The sequence below is a fragment of the Rhinatrema bivittatum genome, chromosome 7 (assembly GCF_901001135.1).
Source record: "Rhinatrema bivittatum chromosome 7, aRhiBiv1.1, whole genome shotgun sequence".
NCBI lineage: Eukaryota > Metazoa > Chordata > Amphibia > Gymnophiona > Rhinatrematidae > Rhinatrema > Rhinatrema bivittatum.
Genome location: NC_042621.1, coordinates 258274510 through 258289999, shown reverse-complemented (window position 1 = coordinate 258289999; position 15490 = coordinate 258274510). Strand labels below are relative to the sequence as shown.

General features: G+C 42.2%; 1 protein-coding gene across 3 annotated transcripts in view; it reads right to left on the bottom strand.

Annotated features, from left to right (window-relative positions):
* The window catches only part of HPSE2 (heparanase 2 (inactive)), a 1066536-nt gene that overhangs the window by 75759 nt on the left and 975287 nt on the right, over nucleotides 1-15490 (bottom strand). For all 3 annotated transcript variants that reach the window (XM_029610101.1, XM_029610102.1, XM_029610103.1), the window contains one exon: nucleotides 2243-2388. In XM_029610101.1, coding sequence (XP_029465961.1) covers nucleotides 2243-2388 — 146 coding nt within the window. The remainder of the gene's footprint in view (nucleotides 1-2242; nucleotides 2389-15490) is intronic.

The window sequence follows — 15490 nt, the reverse complement described above, 5'->3', positions numbered from 1 at the left end:
ACGAATACTGACAAATTCCAGGAGAAGGGATCACATAACCCCCATCCTAAAGAGCCTCCATTGGTTACCTATACACTTTAGAATAATATATAAGGCCATCCTTACCACATACAAAAATATCCACCTACTGGCTCCCATCGACCTACAAATCCCTCTCCAACTACATAATTCATCAAGACCAACAAGAGATGCATACAAAGGATCGCTACAGGTACCACCGCCCAAATCTACCAGACACATCACACTAAGAGACCGGGCATTCTCTACAGCCATTCCACCGTTATGGAACTCCATCCTCTCAAACCTCAGACTGGAAACATGCATCTCAACCTTCAAAAAAAGACTAAAGACATGGATATTCTCACAAGCATTCCCGGACTCAAACTGATCTATCTCAACCCTGCCCATCCTTACCTTCACATACACCATGATTAACCATCTCCACTATCGTTCACATGTTTGAATTAATAACCTGTCCTTTCTCTTCTTTCTCTGCCAAGTTCTAATCACCCTGTTATATGTAACTGCCTTTTTCCGCACCATTGTTTTAGTTTATGTTTACGATGCACCCTTGTTTTATGTGAACCAGCATGATGGGTCTGCGTTCTCGAATGCCGGTATATAAAAACCCGAAATAAATAAATAAATGTAGGCAGCTTATAAAACCGGGTGGACATGCACATGTGCTAGTTACAGGCTCATCTCCCAATTTTGGCACATGTCCAGCTTTTAAAATTCGCCTATGTATGTACTACCATTACTGTATCAGTATTTCAGGTGCTAAATAAATAAATAAATGGTTGAACAGAAATTTTTAAATTAAATTAGTAAGTTCCTTTGAGCTGGCTACTTGCACTAATTGTAATGAACTGAAATTTGGCTATTATAAATGTTTTAAACAGTCAAAAAATGCTGAATTACATCTTAGGATCATGTATCCTTACTGTGAGTAGTTTTCATGGTGAAAACTCATGTATAAAGTGAAAATGTCATTTTTTTGTTTATAGTGCTAGGGAGAAGTCAGAGACATATTTCCTGCTATTGAAATGTAACGATGTGCTGCACTAAACTTGTTAGTGAGAAATGTTTGTAGGGTTTACAGGTAAGGAGAACTTGTAAGTAATCAAATTGTAAGCTAGGTATTGAATGCACTTGTAGAAGCATATGGCATGTTCCTCCCTTATGCTTGCATACGCATCCATAGAAAACCCAGCAGATACAACACAGTAACAGACATATACAATGGAGCAGCACAACAAAGTCAACAAAGATGGATGTTCTTCCTTCCTGTTGTGGAATAGTTAAGGCAATGGAAAGAATATAAGAACATAAGAACATGCCAAACTGGGTCAGACCAAGGGTCCATCAAGCCCAGCATCCTGTTTCCAACAGTGGCCAATCCAGGCCATAAGAACCTGGCAAGGTCCCAAAAACTAAGTCTATTCCATGTTACAGTTGCTAGTAATAGCAGTGGTTATTTTCTAAGTCAACTCAATTAATAGCAGTTAATGGACTTCTCCTCCAAGAACTTATCCAATCCTTTTTTAAACACAGCTAAACTAACTGCACTAATCACATCCTCTGGCAACAAATTCCAGAGTTTAATTGTGCGTTGTGTGAAAAAGAACTTTCTCCGATTAGTTTTAAATGTGCCACATGCTAACTTCATGGAGTGCCCTCTAGTCTTTCTATTATCTGAAAGAGTAAATAACCGATTCACATCTACCCGTTCTAGACCTCTCATGATTTTAAACACCTCTATCATATCCCCCCTCAGCCGCCTCTTCTCCAAGCTGAAAAGCCTAAACTCTTTAGTCTTTCCTCATAGGGGAGCTGTTCCATTCCCCTTATCATTTTGGTCGCCCTTCTCTGTACCTTCTCCATTGCAATTATATATTTTTTGAGATGCGGCGACCAGAATTGTATACAGTATTCAAGGTGCGGTCTCACCATGGAGCTTCACTATATTGACCCTTTACAAATTCATCCTAACCCAGTCTATTTTAATGGAACCTTTAGGCAGGCACGTTTTCTTCACAAATGTCCCTCAAAATAGTTATCATTCCCCTAGTTCCTGGGAACCAGAAACCCAAGGAAACTTCTGAGGCAATGCGTCTGCATTTTACATCAGGGGACAAGAACAGATAGTATATCTGTAATAATCTGTGAAACCTTTCTTCCATTAAAGTGTGGTAGGAAAGACATGAGAAATTTTGCATTTAGGATTAATATATTAACTTACTTTTGATAGCTTGTGCAGTGGGCATAGATTCTGAGCTTGTCTCGGATTACTCTTCCAGGCCGTGGTTTCCTCTGGAGACCTGCTACATGAATTGCCAGTACCTTTGGGCCAACAAGTCGTTTGTATAACAAAGACAGCCAGTAATCCTGAAGAAACAGCAAGAGAAAAGGGAAGAATGGAGAAAAGCAATTAATTGTCAATCAGAGAAACAAATTTCTTTTTTTTTGGGGGGGGGAAGAGATCTAAGATAAGATACATATCTTGTCAATGATTGAGTCACACATTTTTATTTTTTTATGTATGCTAGTAATTACTGTAACTGTATGTATTGTAGTTTTGCTTCATTAAAAAATAGTTATGGTCATAGGACCTTACCATTCACTGTAAAATATGTTCTCTGGACATATTTCTATGTCATTTTATTTACTTAAAATATTTTATTTATTTATTTATTTGGGTGTTTTTATATGCTGCGGCACGTTTGGAACATCACCTCGGTTTACAAGAAAACATAATGCAGCAACAGGCTTTACAAGAAACACGAAAAATATATAAAAATAGCAACAGGCTTTACAATACAAATTCATAAGTTAACAGGAACTGCATAACAATGGAAATATGTACAAAAATGTACAGAAGAATAACGAGATAATGGCATTGCTTTAAAAGATGGGGTTAGTGAAAGAGCTATCAGGGGAGGGTAATACCAGTGAATTAATATTGAGGGAAGGTGGGGTTAAGTGTAAAGTGCCGGTAGGTCCGATAAGATGAGAGAATAAAAGGGGTAAGATAAGGGAGGGGGGGGGGTGTGCGGATGCGTATAGATCAAGTGTGATCAAGTGTATGCCTGTTTAAACATCCAGGTCTTGAGGTTCTGTTTGAATTTCCTGGGGCATGATTCCTGGCGAAGACTGGGGGGCATCTTGTTCCAAAGGGCAGGTCGTGCTATGGAGAGTGAGCGTTCTCTAGTGGATACAAGTTTAGTGAGTTTAGGCAAGCGTGTCTGTAGTTTTGCCTGATGCTGCGTTCTAGTGGGTCTGTCAGGTTTGCGAAATCTGAATTGCTCTGTAAACCAATGCATATTTTGGTTGTGTAGGGATTTATGTATGATGGTGAGTGATTTGTATATTATCCTGGAAGTGATAGGCAGGCAAAGTAGGTGTTGGAGGACTGGCGTGATATGATCGTGACGGTGGGCATTTGTGAGGATTCGGGCAGCTGAATTTTGTAGCATCTGCAAAGGTTGGGTTGCATTTTTTGGAAGCACCTCAGTGCAGTAATCAACTTTGGCTAGGATAGTGGCTTTGAGAATAGTGCGAAAGTCATAAAGGTATAAAAGGGGTTTTAATTTTTTTAGCATATGAAGCTTGAAAAAGCCATCTTTGAGGGTGGTGGCGATGAACTTTATTAGATTGAAGTGGTTGTCTAGGTTTATGCCGAGGCTGCGTACATGCTGAGACGTGGTGATGGATAGTAGGGATGTGAATCGTTTTTCAACGATTAAAATTATCGTCCGATAATTTTAAAATCATCTTAAATCATTAAAGAACACGATACAATAGGAATTCTAACGATTTATCGTTAAAAAATCATTAATCGGGTTAGTGCGCACTAACAGAAAAGGATACAAATTGACACTTTTCAGTTAAGGTCAGTTTAGGAATGAGTATGTATTCCTATTGGCTGGCTGCCCTCTTATTTATTGATGTTACCAAGGTTCCCACTGAGGTGATGGTTGGGGGGATGGGAAATGGAAACGGTTGGTAGCTTGACAAAAAAAGTAATGTGATCAGTCAATGTTACTAGAACTTGTGCCCTATCCCTGATACCGGGAGTGTTGTGATCTTCCTGCATGCACTGCCGTATCCCTGATACTGGGAGTGTTGTGATCTTCCTGCACGCAGTGCCCTATCCCTGATACCAGGGGTGTTGTGATCTTCCTGCATGCAGTGCCCTATCCCTAATACGCCATCACCTGACCCAGGGGCTGGTCTGGAGGCCTTGACCAAGCCCCTGGGCCGGCGCCACGCCCCCAGTCCCGCCCCGAACCGCCCCCTGACCCCGGACACGCCCCCGGACACACCCCTCCCTGCCCCTTTTACGAAGCCCTGGGACTTACGCGCGTCCCGGGGCTGTGCGCGCGCTGGCGGCCTATGCAAAATAGGTGCGCTGGCGCAGGGCTTTTAAAATCTGGCCCTAAGAAAACACCAAGAAAAGTCCACAGCCTCAGAGAAACATAAATCTAAGACAACCCAAGAATTCACAAGACACTCCACATAGCCACATCCAATGGGCTAGCATAACTACCTAATCTATATAATAACCATGATGTAATTTCTATCGTTAAAAAATATAAGGTAACAATGTTCTCTAATACAACTCAATTTTTGCTTATCTAATGTAATTATTCTGAACCGTTATGGCGAATCAACGTTTGTTTAACTAATGTAACTGTTGTGAACTGTTATGATGGCGAAACCGAATGACGGCATACAAAACATTTTAAATAAATAAATAAAAATAAATAGAGTGAGATCATTTTTTGTATGTTCCTGAATTTTTCACTCTTATGGTTCATTTTTATAAGTATACATTCACTATGACCCTCATAACAGAGGTATTACCATCTTATCTATTCCTTTCACATTTACTGTTTAATATAATTTATATTCTAAATGTTAAATATGTGAATTATTATTTTCAGATGCTGATTTACAAGCAAGATAAACCTGTCTATCATAATTTTGGGTACTTAGGGACCCCAGTGAAGTCCCCAAGTACTTGGGGATCAAGTCAAACTCTTTCTTTTAGGAGTGTTTAAAATGTGCTCTAACTGTATATCATTCAAGAGAAATCCTATTATTTGATCATTTAGTCTCTCAGCAGAATAGTAAATATATGCATATAGAACATTATAAAAAACTTCACTGGAGTCTTAACAAAGCTCAAAATGTTTCCTAATTCATATTACTACAAATGAATAAATGTTACATAAGAACATAAGATATGTCATACTGGGTCAGACCAAGGGTCCATCAAGCTCAGCATCCTGTTTCCAACAGTGGACAATCCAAGTCACAAGTAACTGGCAAGTACCCAAAGATTAAATAGATCTCAAGCTACAATTGATTATTAATTAATAGCAGTTTATGCATTTTTCTTCTAGCAACTTATTTAAACCCTTTTTAAACCCAGTTACACTAATTGCCTAACCATATCCTCTGGCAATGAATTCAAGAGCTTAACTATGCGCTGAGTGAAAAAGAATTTTCTTCAATTTGTTTTAAATGTGCTACTTGCTAACTTCATGGAGTGCCCCCTAGTCTTTCTATTATATGAGAGAGTAAATAACTGATTTACATTAACATATTCAAGTCCTTTCATGATTTTGTAGGTCTCTATCATATCCCTCCTCCTTCATCTCTTCTCCAAACTGAACAGCCCTTTAGCCTTTCCTCATAGGGGAGCCATTCCATGTTCCTTATTTTGGTTGCCCTTCCTTGCATTTTCTCCATGCAACTACATCTTTTTTGAGATGTGATGACCAGAATTGCACACCTGCGCTCCACTGAGAATTAGATTTAAAATTACTCCCTCTCTCATTGGTTCCTGAACCAATTGCTCCATAAAACTGTCATTTATTCCATCCAGGAACTTTATCTCTCTAGCATGTCCTGATGTTTCTCTTACACAGTCAATACTGGGGTAATTAAAATCTCCCATTATTAATGTACTACCAATTTGGTTAGCTTTTAGCATTTCACTGTCTGTCTCACCATCTTGGCCAGGTGGACAGTAGTATACTCTTATCACTATAGTCTTCCCCGACACACAAGGGATTTCTATCCATAAAGATTTGATTGTGAATTTAGTCTTTTGCAGGATCTTTATCCTATTGGACTCTATGCCATCCCAGACATAAAGCGCCACCCTGCCACCAAGTTGCTCCTCTCTATCATTGTGATATTGTAGTATCTGTAGTGGGAGTTAGCAATCTGAAGTATCTGTGGTGGGAGTTAGCAATCTGTTGGTGTTTGAGGTGGTTGTGGGTGGATCCTTGGGCCGGTGGTAGATGACCACACCCCCGGGGGAAGTTCCTGAGAGGGACCATTGGTTAGGCTCAGGGTATGGAGACAGACACACACTAGTTCTTTTATTAAACAGTATATTGAACCACCAGAGGTGGCAGTAGTGAGCTGGAAGAGCCCGGCTGGGCTGTAGTCCCTCAGGCACTGGAACAGCGATCTCAGGATGGCTGAACTGTAGAGAAACTGAATATAGTGCGTAAGCAGGGTATGCAGAGTTCAGGAACAGAACCTTGATGGTAACACTCACACAGTAGTCTCATGAAGCAGCCCAGGAGCTGGAATGAAGTAGCCCTCGAGGAGTGACTACCTGGTTCCAGAGAAAGCTCTGAGAGAGAGAGAGATGGTGACTCACTGGTGTTGTAGGTAGCGATGACTTCCAGGCAGAAGAGGTATTCCGTAACCAGTCCGGGAACATGGGCCCTCGAGGAGTGAGTACCAGTTCCTGACTGACCTGAAAAACAAAGAGAGAGCGAGGCCCCCGAGGAGCAGGTACCTCTGGTAAGTCCGAGGAGGGCAGAGTAGCTAGGAGAGAGCGAAACTGGTCCTTGTCCAACTCCTTGCTAACTCGATCAGTTAGCGATTTCAGAGACCTTTTATATCCGGAACGGATGACGTCATCTCAGGTGGATGCCCCTGAGGTTTGCGCCACTGCTGGTACATCAGTCGGGACCGCGCCGCACATACGCCCCTAGGCTCCTGTGAAACATGGCGGAATGCAGCGTCGAGCTGCTCCAGGGACGCCGGAGGAAGACGGCTGAAGGACGCCGCGGCAGCCAACCTTCCACTTGAGCAAGAGGGAGTCACCAAAATGAGGAGGGCGGAGCGGAGACGTCAAGCAGCGACAGTCACAACAGATATCATTTGTACCCTGGTATAGCACTATCGCATTGGTTATCCTCTTTCCACCATGATTCTGAGAAGCCAATTAAGTCTATGTCATCATTCACTGCTATAGACTCTAACTCCCCAGCTTACTTCTTAGACTTGTAGCATTAGCATACAAATATTTTAAAGTGTGTTTTTTGTTTGTATTAACATTCTGCTTTTCAGTTGACAGGGATAAATTGGAATCTTTTTGCTTAGGTGAGTCTTTAATTATAGGCACTTGGACTACTCTTATTATTAAAACCTCTCTGTTGGGATGCATTAACTCTAATGCTTCATTAGTATACTTCGCAGATACCTCCCTCCGAACCATGTACTGCTGAGCGACTGTCGGCTTTCCCTTTTGATTTAGTTTAAAAGCTGTTCTATCTCCTTTTTAAAGGTTAGCGCCAGCAGCCTGGTTCCACCCTGGCTAAGTTGGAGCCCATCTCTTCAGAAAAGACTACCCCTTCCCCAAAAGGTTCCCCAGTTCCTTACAAAACGGAATCCCTATTCCTTGCACTATTGTCTCATCCACGCATTGAGACTCCGGAGCTCAGCCTGTCTCTGGGGACTTGAGCATGGAACAGGGAACATTTTAGAGAATGCTACCCTGGAGGTTCTGGATTTCAGCTTTCTATCTAAGAGCCTAAATTTGGCTTCCAGAACCTCCCTCCCACATTTTCCTTGGTGCCACAACAGCCGGCTCCTCCCCAGCACTGTCTAAAATCCTATCTAGGTGATGCATTAGGTCCACCACCTTCACACCAGGTAGGCATGTTACCAGGCAATCCTCACACCCACCAGCCACCCAGCTGTCTACATTCCTAATAATCGAATCACCAACTATGAAAGCTGACCTAACCCTTCCCTCCTGGGCAGTAGCCCTGGGAGACACATCCTCGGTGTGAGAGGACAATGCACCACCTGGGGAGCAGGTCCTTGTTACAGGATCATTTCCTGCTTCACCAGATTGATGCTGTCTGATCGGAAGACCTTCCTTCTCCAAGGCAGCACCAAGGCTGCCAGACTAGAGGTGGGACTTGGCTACTATATCCCTGAAGGTCTCATCTATATACCTCTCTGTCTGCCTCAGCTTCTCCAGGTCTGCTACTCTAGCCTCCAGTCTTATAGTATACCTAAGCACGTATACTATAACAGCATTAGCTCAACTTTTAATAATTAAGGGACCTATGTACTAATGGGTATTAGCATTAATACCTGCATTATGCAGGTGTTAGCTAATGCCCATGTACTAAGTGTGTTAATGTTCCCTATTTACTTGTATTAATGCTAGCATGCATTCAAATGCCTAAACTTAAAAACAATGTAAATTACCTCATTAGGTATTAATTCTGGATATGCTATCTATCATTAATACTGTAATGTACAATAACAAAATGTAACTATTCTTCAGGAGGTATAATTAACTTCAGTGCCATAACAGGCCATGCAAATTAAGGCTTCCATCCCCTGTTCCTCCCCCCACCTTAAAAAAAACAGACAAGGACTTTTGGACCCACCACCTAGGCCATTCCTAAACAAGGGCTTCCAGGCACACCTGACCCCTTTACATCTTTCAAATATTTGCTGGTAGGATGGAGCCAGTTTCTCTCCTACAGCCGCAGTGCCAAAATCAAAATTGTGCATTGATGCATTTACCTGCACTTATGGGTGATCCCAGAGGTCCTTAGCTGCTTGGGGAGTGCAAAGAGATTTGCAGACTGCAGAGGCTTGATAGTGACATTGGGGCAGTGAGGGGTGTCATGAGGACCATGGAAGCCATATTTGAATCTTTGAGGATTTGAACTAACTGGCCCTTTTTAATTTGGACAGGTTTGTGAAATGAAATCTGAGTTGTCAAATGTGATAGGTTAGCATGGCTGCACTCTTTTTAACACTGCTGTGGTAAAATTGTTGCATTCTGCTTCTCATTATGACTAGTTTGCAGGTTGCACAGCCAGCAACATTTCAGAGATGTAGAGAAAGTAGCTAGCCTGGCCAGAGACCTAAAAGGTTCTATAGAGAACACTCCAAAGATAAAGGTGAGAAAATAAGTAGTGCCACATTAAGAAAGAGAGGGGTAGAGAAAGTAAGTTAGCCATGATCTATGGGTGACATCATCCAGTGGCACCGAACGGACTTGTTTCTCCAAGCTAGTAGAGATTTGAACTCTACTGAGCATGTGCAAGAGTTCCTGCATAGGAGCTACCTCAGAGTCTCTTCAGTCTATTACAGAGCTAAGTCAGGTTGTAGTCAACTTTCCAGAGAGGAATTTAATGGCTAATTTATCCTGTTATCTATAGATAGCACCATTTATGCTAAGCAGACTTTCTGGGAGCAGTATGCAGATGAGCCTTCTGGTCCTCGTCTACTGCCTTTCAACGATTTCAGAGTGCTGAAAGAACTGAAAATGAAACTGTGGACATGCTATTAGAAATTTGTAAACTATCAATATCATCATCTCTGGTATCTGATGACTGGAAGGTTGTCATTGTAACGCCAATTTTTAAAAATGGATCAAGGGGTGATGCAGGAAATTACAGACCAGTGAGTCTGATGTCTGTGCCAGGCAAAATGGTAGAAACTATTATAAAGATCAAAATTGCTGAACATATAGATAAGCATAGTTTAATGGGGCAAAGTCAACATGGATTTAGCCAAAGGAAGTCTTGCCTCACAAATTTGCTGCATATTTTTGAGGGCGTAAATAAACATGTGGATAAAGGTGAGCTAGTTGATATAGTGAATTTGGATTTCCAGAAAGCATTTGACAAAGTCCCTCATGAGAGACTTCTTAGGAAATTAAAAGGTCATGGGATAGGGATCAGTGTCCTATTGTGGATTGCCAACTGGTTAAAAGATAGAAAACAGAGAGTAGGGCTAAATGGTACATTTTCCCAATGGAAAAAGGTGAATAGTGGAGTGCCCCAGGGATCTGTTCTGGGACCACTGCTTTTTAAAATATTTATAAATGACCTGGAAGTGGGAACAACAAGTAAGGTGGTCAAATTTGCAGATGTCACAAATTTATTTAAAGTTGTTAAATTACAAGAGGATTTTGAGAAATTGCAAGAGGACATTGCAAAACTGGGAGAATGGGCATGCAAATGAAATTTAATGTGAACAAGTGCAAAGTGATGCACTTAGGGAAGAGTAACCCAAATTATAGCTACATAATGCAAGGTTCCAGATTAGAAGTCACCACTCAGGAAAGGATCTAGGTGTCATCACTGAAAATACATTGAAATGTTTTGTTCAGTGTGCCGCAGTAGCCAAGAAAGCAAATAGAATGCTAGGGATTATTAGGAAAGAAATGAAGAATAAAACAGAATATCATACTGCCTCTGTATTGCTCCATGGTGTGACCTCATCTTGAGTATTGTGGGCAGTTCTGGTCACCATATCTCAAGAAAGACAGCAAAATTAGAAAAGGTACAGAGAAGGGCAACCAAAATGATAAAGGGGATGGAACTACTGCCCTATGAAGAAAGGCTAAAGAGATTAGGACTCTTCAGCTTGGAGAAAATGCGGCTGAGGGGAGATATGATAGAGGCTTATATAATAATAAGTGGAATGGAGTGAGTAAACGTTAATCAGTTGTTTACTCTTTCAAAAAGTACAATGACCAGGGGACACAGAATGAAGTTACTAGGTAAATCATTTAAAACTAAGAAGAGAAAATATTTTTTACTCAATGCATAATTAAGCTCTGGAATTTGTTGCCAGAGGATGTGGTGAAAGTTATTAGTGTAGCTGCTTTTAAAAAAGGTTTGGACAAATTTTTGGAGGAAAAGTCCATTAACAATTATTAAGGTAGAGTTGCAGAAATCCACTGCTTATTCTTGGGATAAGAAGCTTGGAATCTATCTACCCCTTGGAATCCTTGCATGTAATTGTGACCTGGCTTGGCCACTGTAGTAAACAGGATACTGGGCTTAATGACCCAGTATGGCAAGTCTTATCTTCTTATGTTCTTATGTCTCTGTTTTTCTAGGCAGACTTGATTGGCTTATCCTTCCCTTAAGTATTCCTAAAACTATTCAGGCTACTCTTCCCAGCCTCTTCTGGTGGAACTACAGGGTCATGGAGTGTTTGGGGAACCTTCTCTATCCCAGTGGAAATCTATCCCTGGCAGTCTCTAAATACTGTTACCAAACACGTTTTCTCCTCCAATGTTGCCATCGTGATCTGAACATCTTAGGTTCCCTGACATTTAAGTTCAGTTCTTTTAATGGCAAGATCTCAGGGAGAGATGCTTTATATAGTCTGAGCTGGTCGATCTAGTCATAAGCTAGCACCAGAGAGTTTTAAACTCTAGATAATTGCATCCCAGATAAACAAGTTATGAAAGCCTGGGAAGTACTCCCACTTCTATGCTAGCTTGCCCAGCTAGAGTCATCAGTAGAACCTGGCTGGTTGGGTATTGTTGCTGGTCACCATGTACACAAACAAGGGTCACACCCTTCTCATGGTTGATCTGTACTTGCTTTACTAACTTCCTCCAGATAAGAGTTTTTACGCATACCAAGTTTACCAGTGCTTGTGTGGGAGAGGCATCCAGCGCCACTGGAATTACAAAAATGAAAAAACCCAAACAGGGACTGTTCACAATTTTGCAAACATGTGGTGGTCCTCCCATTGACATCTATAGGATCACTGCTTGCTTGAGGACAGACACAGCCGAAGTGCTCTTTCATTCCATTACTGAAGCAGAGCACTGGACCAGGATCCTGTGTCTGGTTTCTTGCTTTCAGACTGCGACATCCAAGGATCCATGTTGGCAGTCCCTCAGATGGCCTGGATTACTCTGGAACAGTGTGTGTCTGATGGAGAGCATCTGCTGCTTTGAAGGCTGCCTCTATTGTAATTTTCAGGTGCTGGTGTACTTACTGTTGCACAAGTGGATCCAAGCCATCCACAAACTGCACATGTAAAATCAGTTTGGCTACTCCAGTGCCTGACTTTCCCTCAGGCTGTAGCCATTTCCAGCCTATATCTTTTAGCCAGTAGAAAAGGCTTTGTGGATTTTCCCCAGGTTGAAGGACTCCCCTCCAAAACTGTTGCCACCAGTACACTTCTGGGTTATACTCAGCTCTCTCAAGTATGGTGGCTTTAACTTCTGCATAGTTGGCCCTTCCATCAGGGTTTCCAGCTTGAAAGGCCATCTAGCTGCTGCCTGTCAGTAGATTCCTTAGGTATTTGATCCATGTAGATTCTGGCCATCCTGACAACCAGGTGGTTCACTCAGAATTGACTGAAAAACAGTCTGGGTCCTTGCCTGGAGTCATCTTAATTACCACGGGAGATAGTGGGGTAGGCCGTGCTATAATGACTTGTACAGCTTGTGCTAATTGTGTAAACTGTTCTTGTAGCACATGCTGTTGGACATACTAGTTATGCTCAACCATTTGTAACTGCTGTTGCCCCATGTGAGGGCCTGGAGTAATCGCTTCAAGCTGGCTTGAATATTTTCCCCCTATAACCAGAGCCGTTCCCTATCTCCAAAGTCATGGAGAAAGGGAAAAGAAAAATATGTTCTCTTTTATTTTCCAAATAACCCCCCCCCCCCACCCCCCTTGTCTACCTGGCTCTAACTCACTATGCTGTCCTATCTGTGCAGGCCCCCTTAGCCTGCTGCACTTAACTCTCAGCTGCCACTGCAATGAGGCCCCAAAAATAAATTTTCCCCTTTTTTTTCTTTGGAGTGGGTCTCTGTTTTGTGCTGGCATTTAGAACAAAAATCCCACTGCTAATACCATATGTGATCCTGTGCAAGTAGTCTTGGGCTTAAAAGGGCCTGGAGAGCAGAGCAGTTTGGACTCCGGCCTTTCCCAACAGAAAATACTTTATTCACAATGCAACAGAATAGCAGAAATAACTGCTTATATCAACAGCTTAAACCAGAACAAAGAATGTTCTTAATCTCAGCAGTATATGTACCTTCTCCTCCATCCCAGGGACTTCTTGGTCCCTCCTGGGCCTATTCTTTATTTCCCCTCCTTAGGGCCACACAATGCTGCTTGATGTTCTCTTGGTTCCTAGCCTTAAGATGGACCAGGTTAAATGTCTGGTCCTGGTTTTTTAAGAGGGTCTTGATATATACACCAGGACCAAAAAGACTGCAATACTTCTCCTTCTAAATGCAATGAAAAATGTCACACCAAACTCCCATTCTGCCTACCTTTGAGCAGACAGGAGCTTACCCTTCCAGCCATCCTCACAGGGGTGCTGTTAGGAAATGGTATGCTTCTCACCTAACCCCATGACTGTCCTAGGCTAGGGCCATCTAGTGGAGATCCCAAGGGTTTGTCACAAGTAGAAATGATGTTTCTGTTGCTGCATGGATTTTGTACCAGCCTGCGTTTAATGCCTCCTGTACATGCCTGGAATACCCTAGTGACTAAGAAAGTAGAACTATATTGTATCTATGAAGTAACACACTTGGGAATAGAATAAAGATATTATTTTCCTACAAATGATTTGGCTATACTGTTCTTTATAACTACTGGACAGTAGCTCTGTGCAAGTAATAGGTAGTGGCTTGCCACAGGTATTAAAAGTGGCAGATAACTCATATTACCATCCTGGTATTAACATGGGTTAGTACATAGGATCCTAGAAGCATTTTACAGCAAGACAGTAGTCATCCAATTTGATGGTCAATTTTTATAATTATATTTCAATATTTTTCAGTCCTGAGCACTGTGGTCTCAAAATTCAAAGCTGGCTGTCTAAGTAAGTTAGCCAAGTACAATTTGTCCGGCTAACTTACATGGGATATTCAGCAGCATGACTATGCTGCTGAATATCCTGTAAGAAATCACTACTTAGCCAGAAAAATTAAATCTGGTTAACTTAACCGTGTAAGTCTGAATATCGACACTTATCCAGTTAAGATAACCGGATAAGCAGTCCTGCCCCATCCACCCATTGCCTGCCCCCAAGATACTCTGCTAACTACCTAACTGGATAAATACTTATCCAGATAAGTGGCAGCTCCTGAACATGGGCGATTATTTAATGGCCATTCCTTAGCTGGATAAGTTGCTACTTAATCCAGCTATGTAGTGCTAAATTCCAGCCTCCCAATTTCTAAGCCAGAGGTCTCAACACTAGTCCTTAAAAGCTGCAAACAGAACAGAAAATACGCATGTATTTTCTTTCTGTTCTATTCTGGTTGCATTTATTATGTACTTGGTGCATTTCTGTCTTGTTTTCTGCCAATAAAAGTTATAAATGGAAAAAAAAAAAAAAAAAAGCTGCAAACAGGTATGATTTCCAGACTAGCCAACATATACAAATTAATGCAATTCCTGGACCAAATAAATGCAAATATGTCTGATGAAAATTTATTGTGGGTATTCTGAAAAACAGGCCTGCTGAGAACTTATGCTTTTAAAACCTTTATGGACCTGACTTTCAAATGGATTTATAGGCACAGAGTCCTGTTTCCACATACATTGCTGATTCAAAATCAGTTTGGAGCCTATGCATGTACATTTAAGTGCTTAACAAGATGTCAGGCATACTTTTATGTGCACAGTAAGTACAGTAGATGTTTCGGGGGAAGAGTTAGGTGGAGAAAGGATTTACACACAAGTTACACCTGCTCTTTTGTATGCTATACTGGGTTCTACAAACATCCGCTTTGAAAATGTAGGATAAAGTCCACAGACTTTAGCCCTCTGTGGGACATTGAAAATTACCCTTTCTATTTTAAGACTTTGGAGATGTGTCAGTTTTTCATGCAACAGTAATCTACCTTATAAATGGGCTCTGACCGACGGCCCTCAAATGCGCAGTAGAGAGCAGCTCTACTGCGCATGCGCGGGCGGGAGAGCACGTCGGTCAGAGCGGAACTAAGATGGCGCTGGAAGGAGCAGCAGCGGCGGATCGGCGGCGACGATATCGGGAGCAGCAGCGGCGATATGCGAGTGTCAGGCGGGCCAAGCTACAATAGGTGGGAGGAGCGGCGGCAGCGATATCGAGAGGAAATGTGGCAGCGGTGGCATGGAGCAGGTGAGGTGTGCACTGGGGAGGGATCCCCGGAGACATCCCATCTCCATGAGCAGGCCACGCTGAAGAGCATAAGAGGGAAGGGAAGGGTGTGGGATTGAGAGTGAGGGAGGGGATTGAGAATGGGTGGGGAATGACTGAGGGAGTGGGAGGGAGAATGAGGGGGGAGCTGAGAGTGAGGGGAGGGAGTGGGAGGGAGAATGAGGGGGAGGTGGGAGGGAGAATGAGAGGTGAGGGTGAGAGTGAGGGGAGGTGAGTGAGGGGAGGGAGTGGAGAG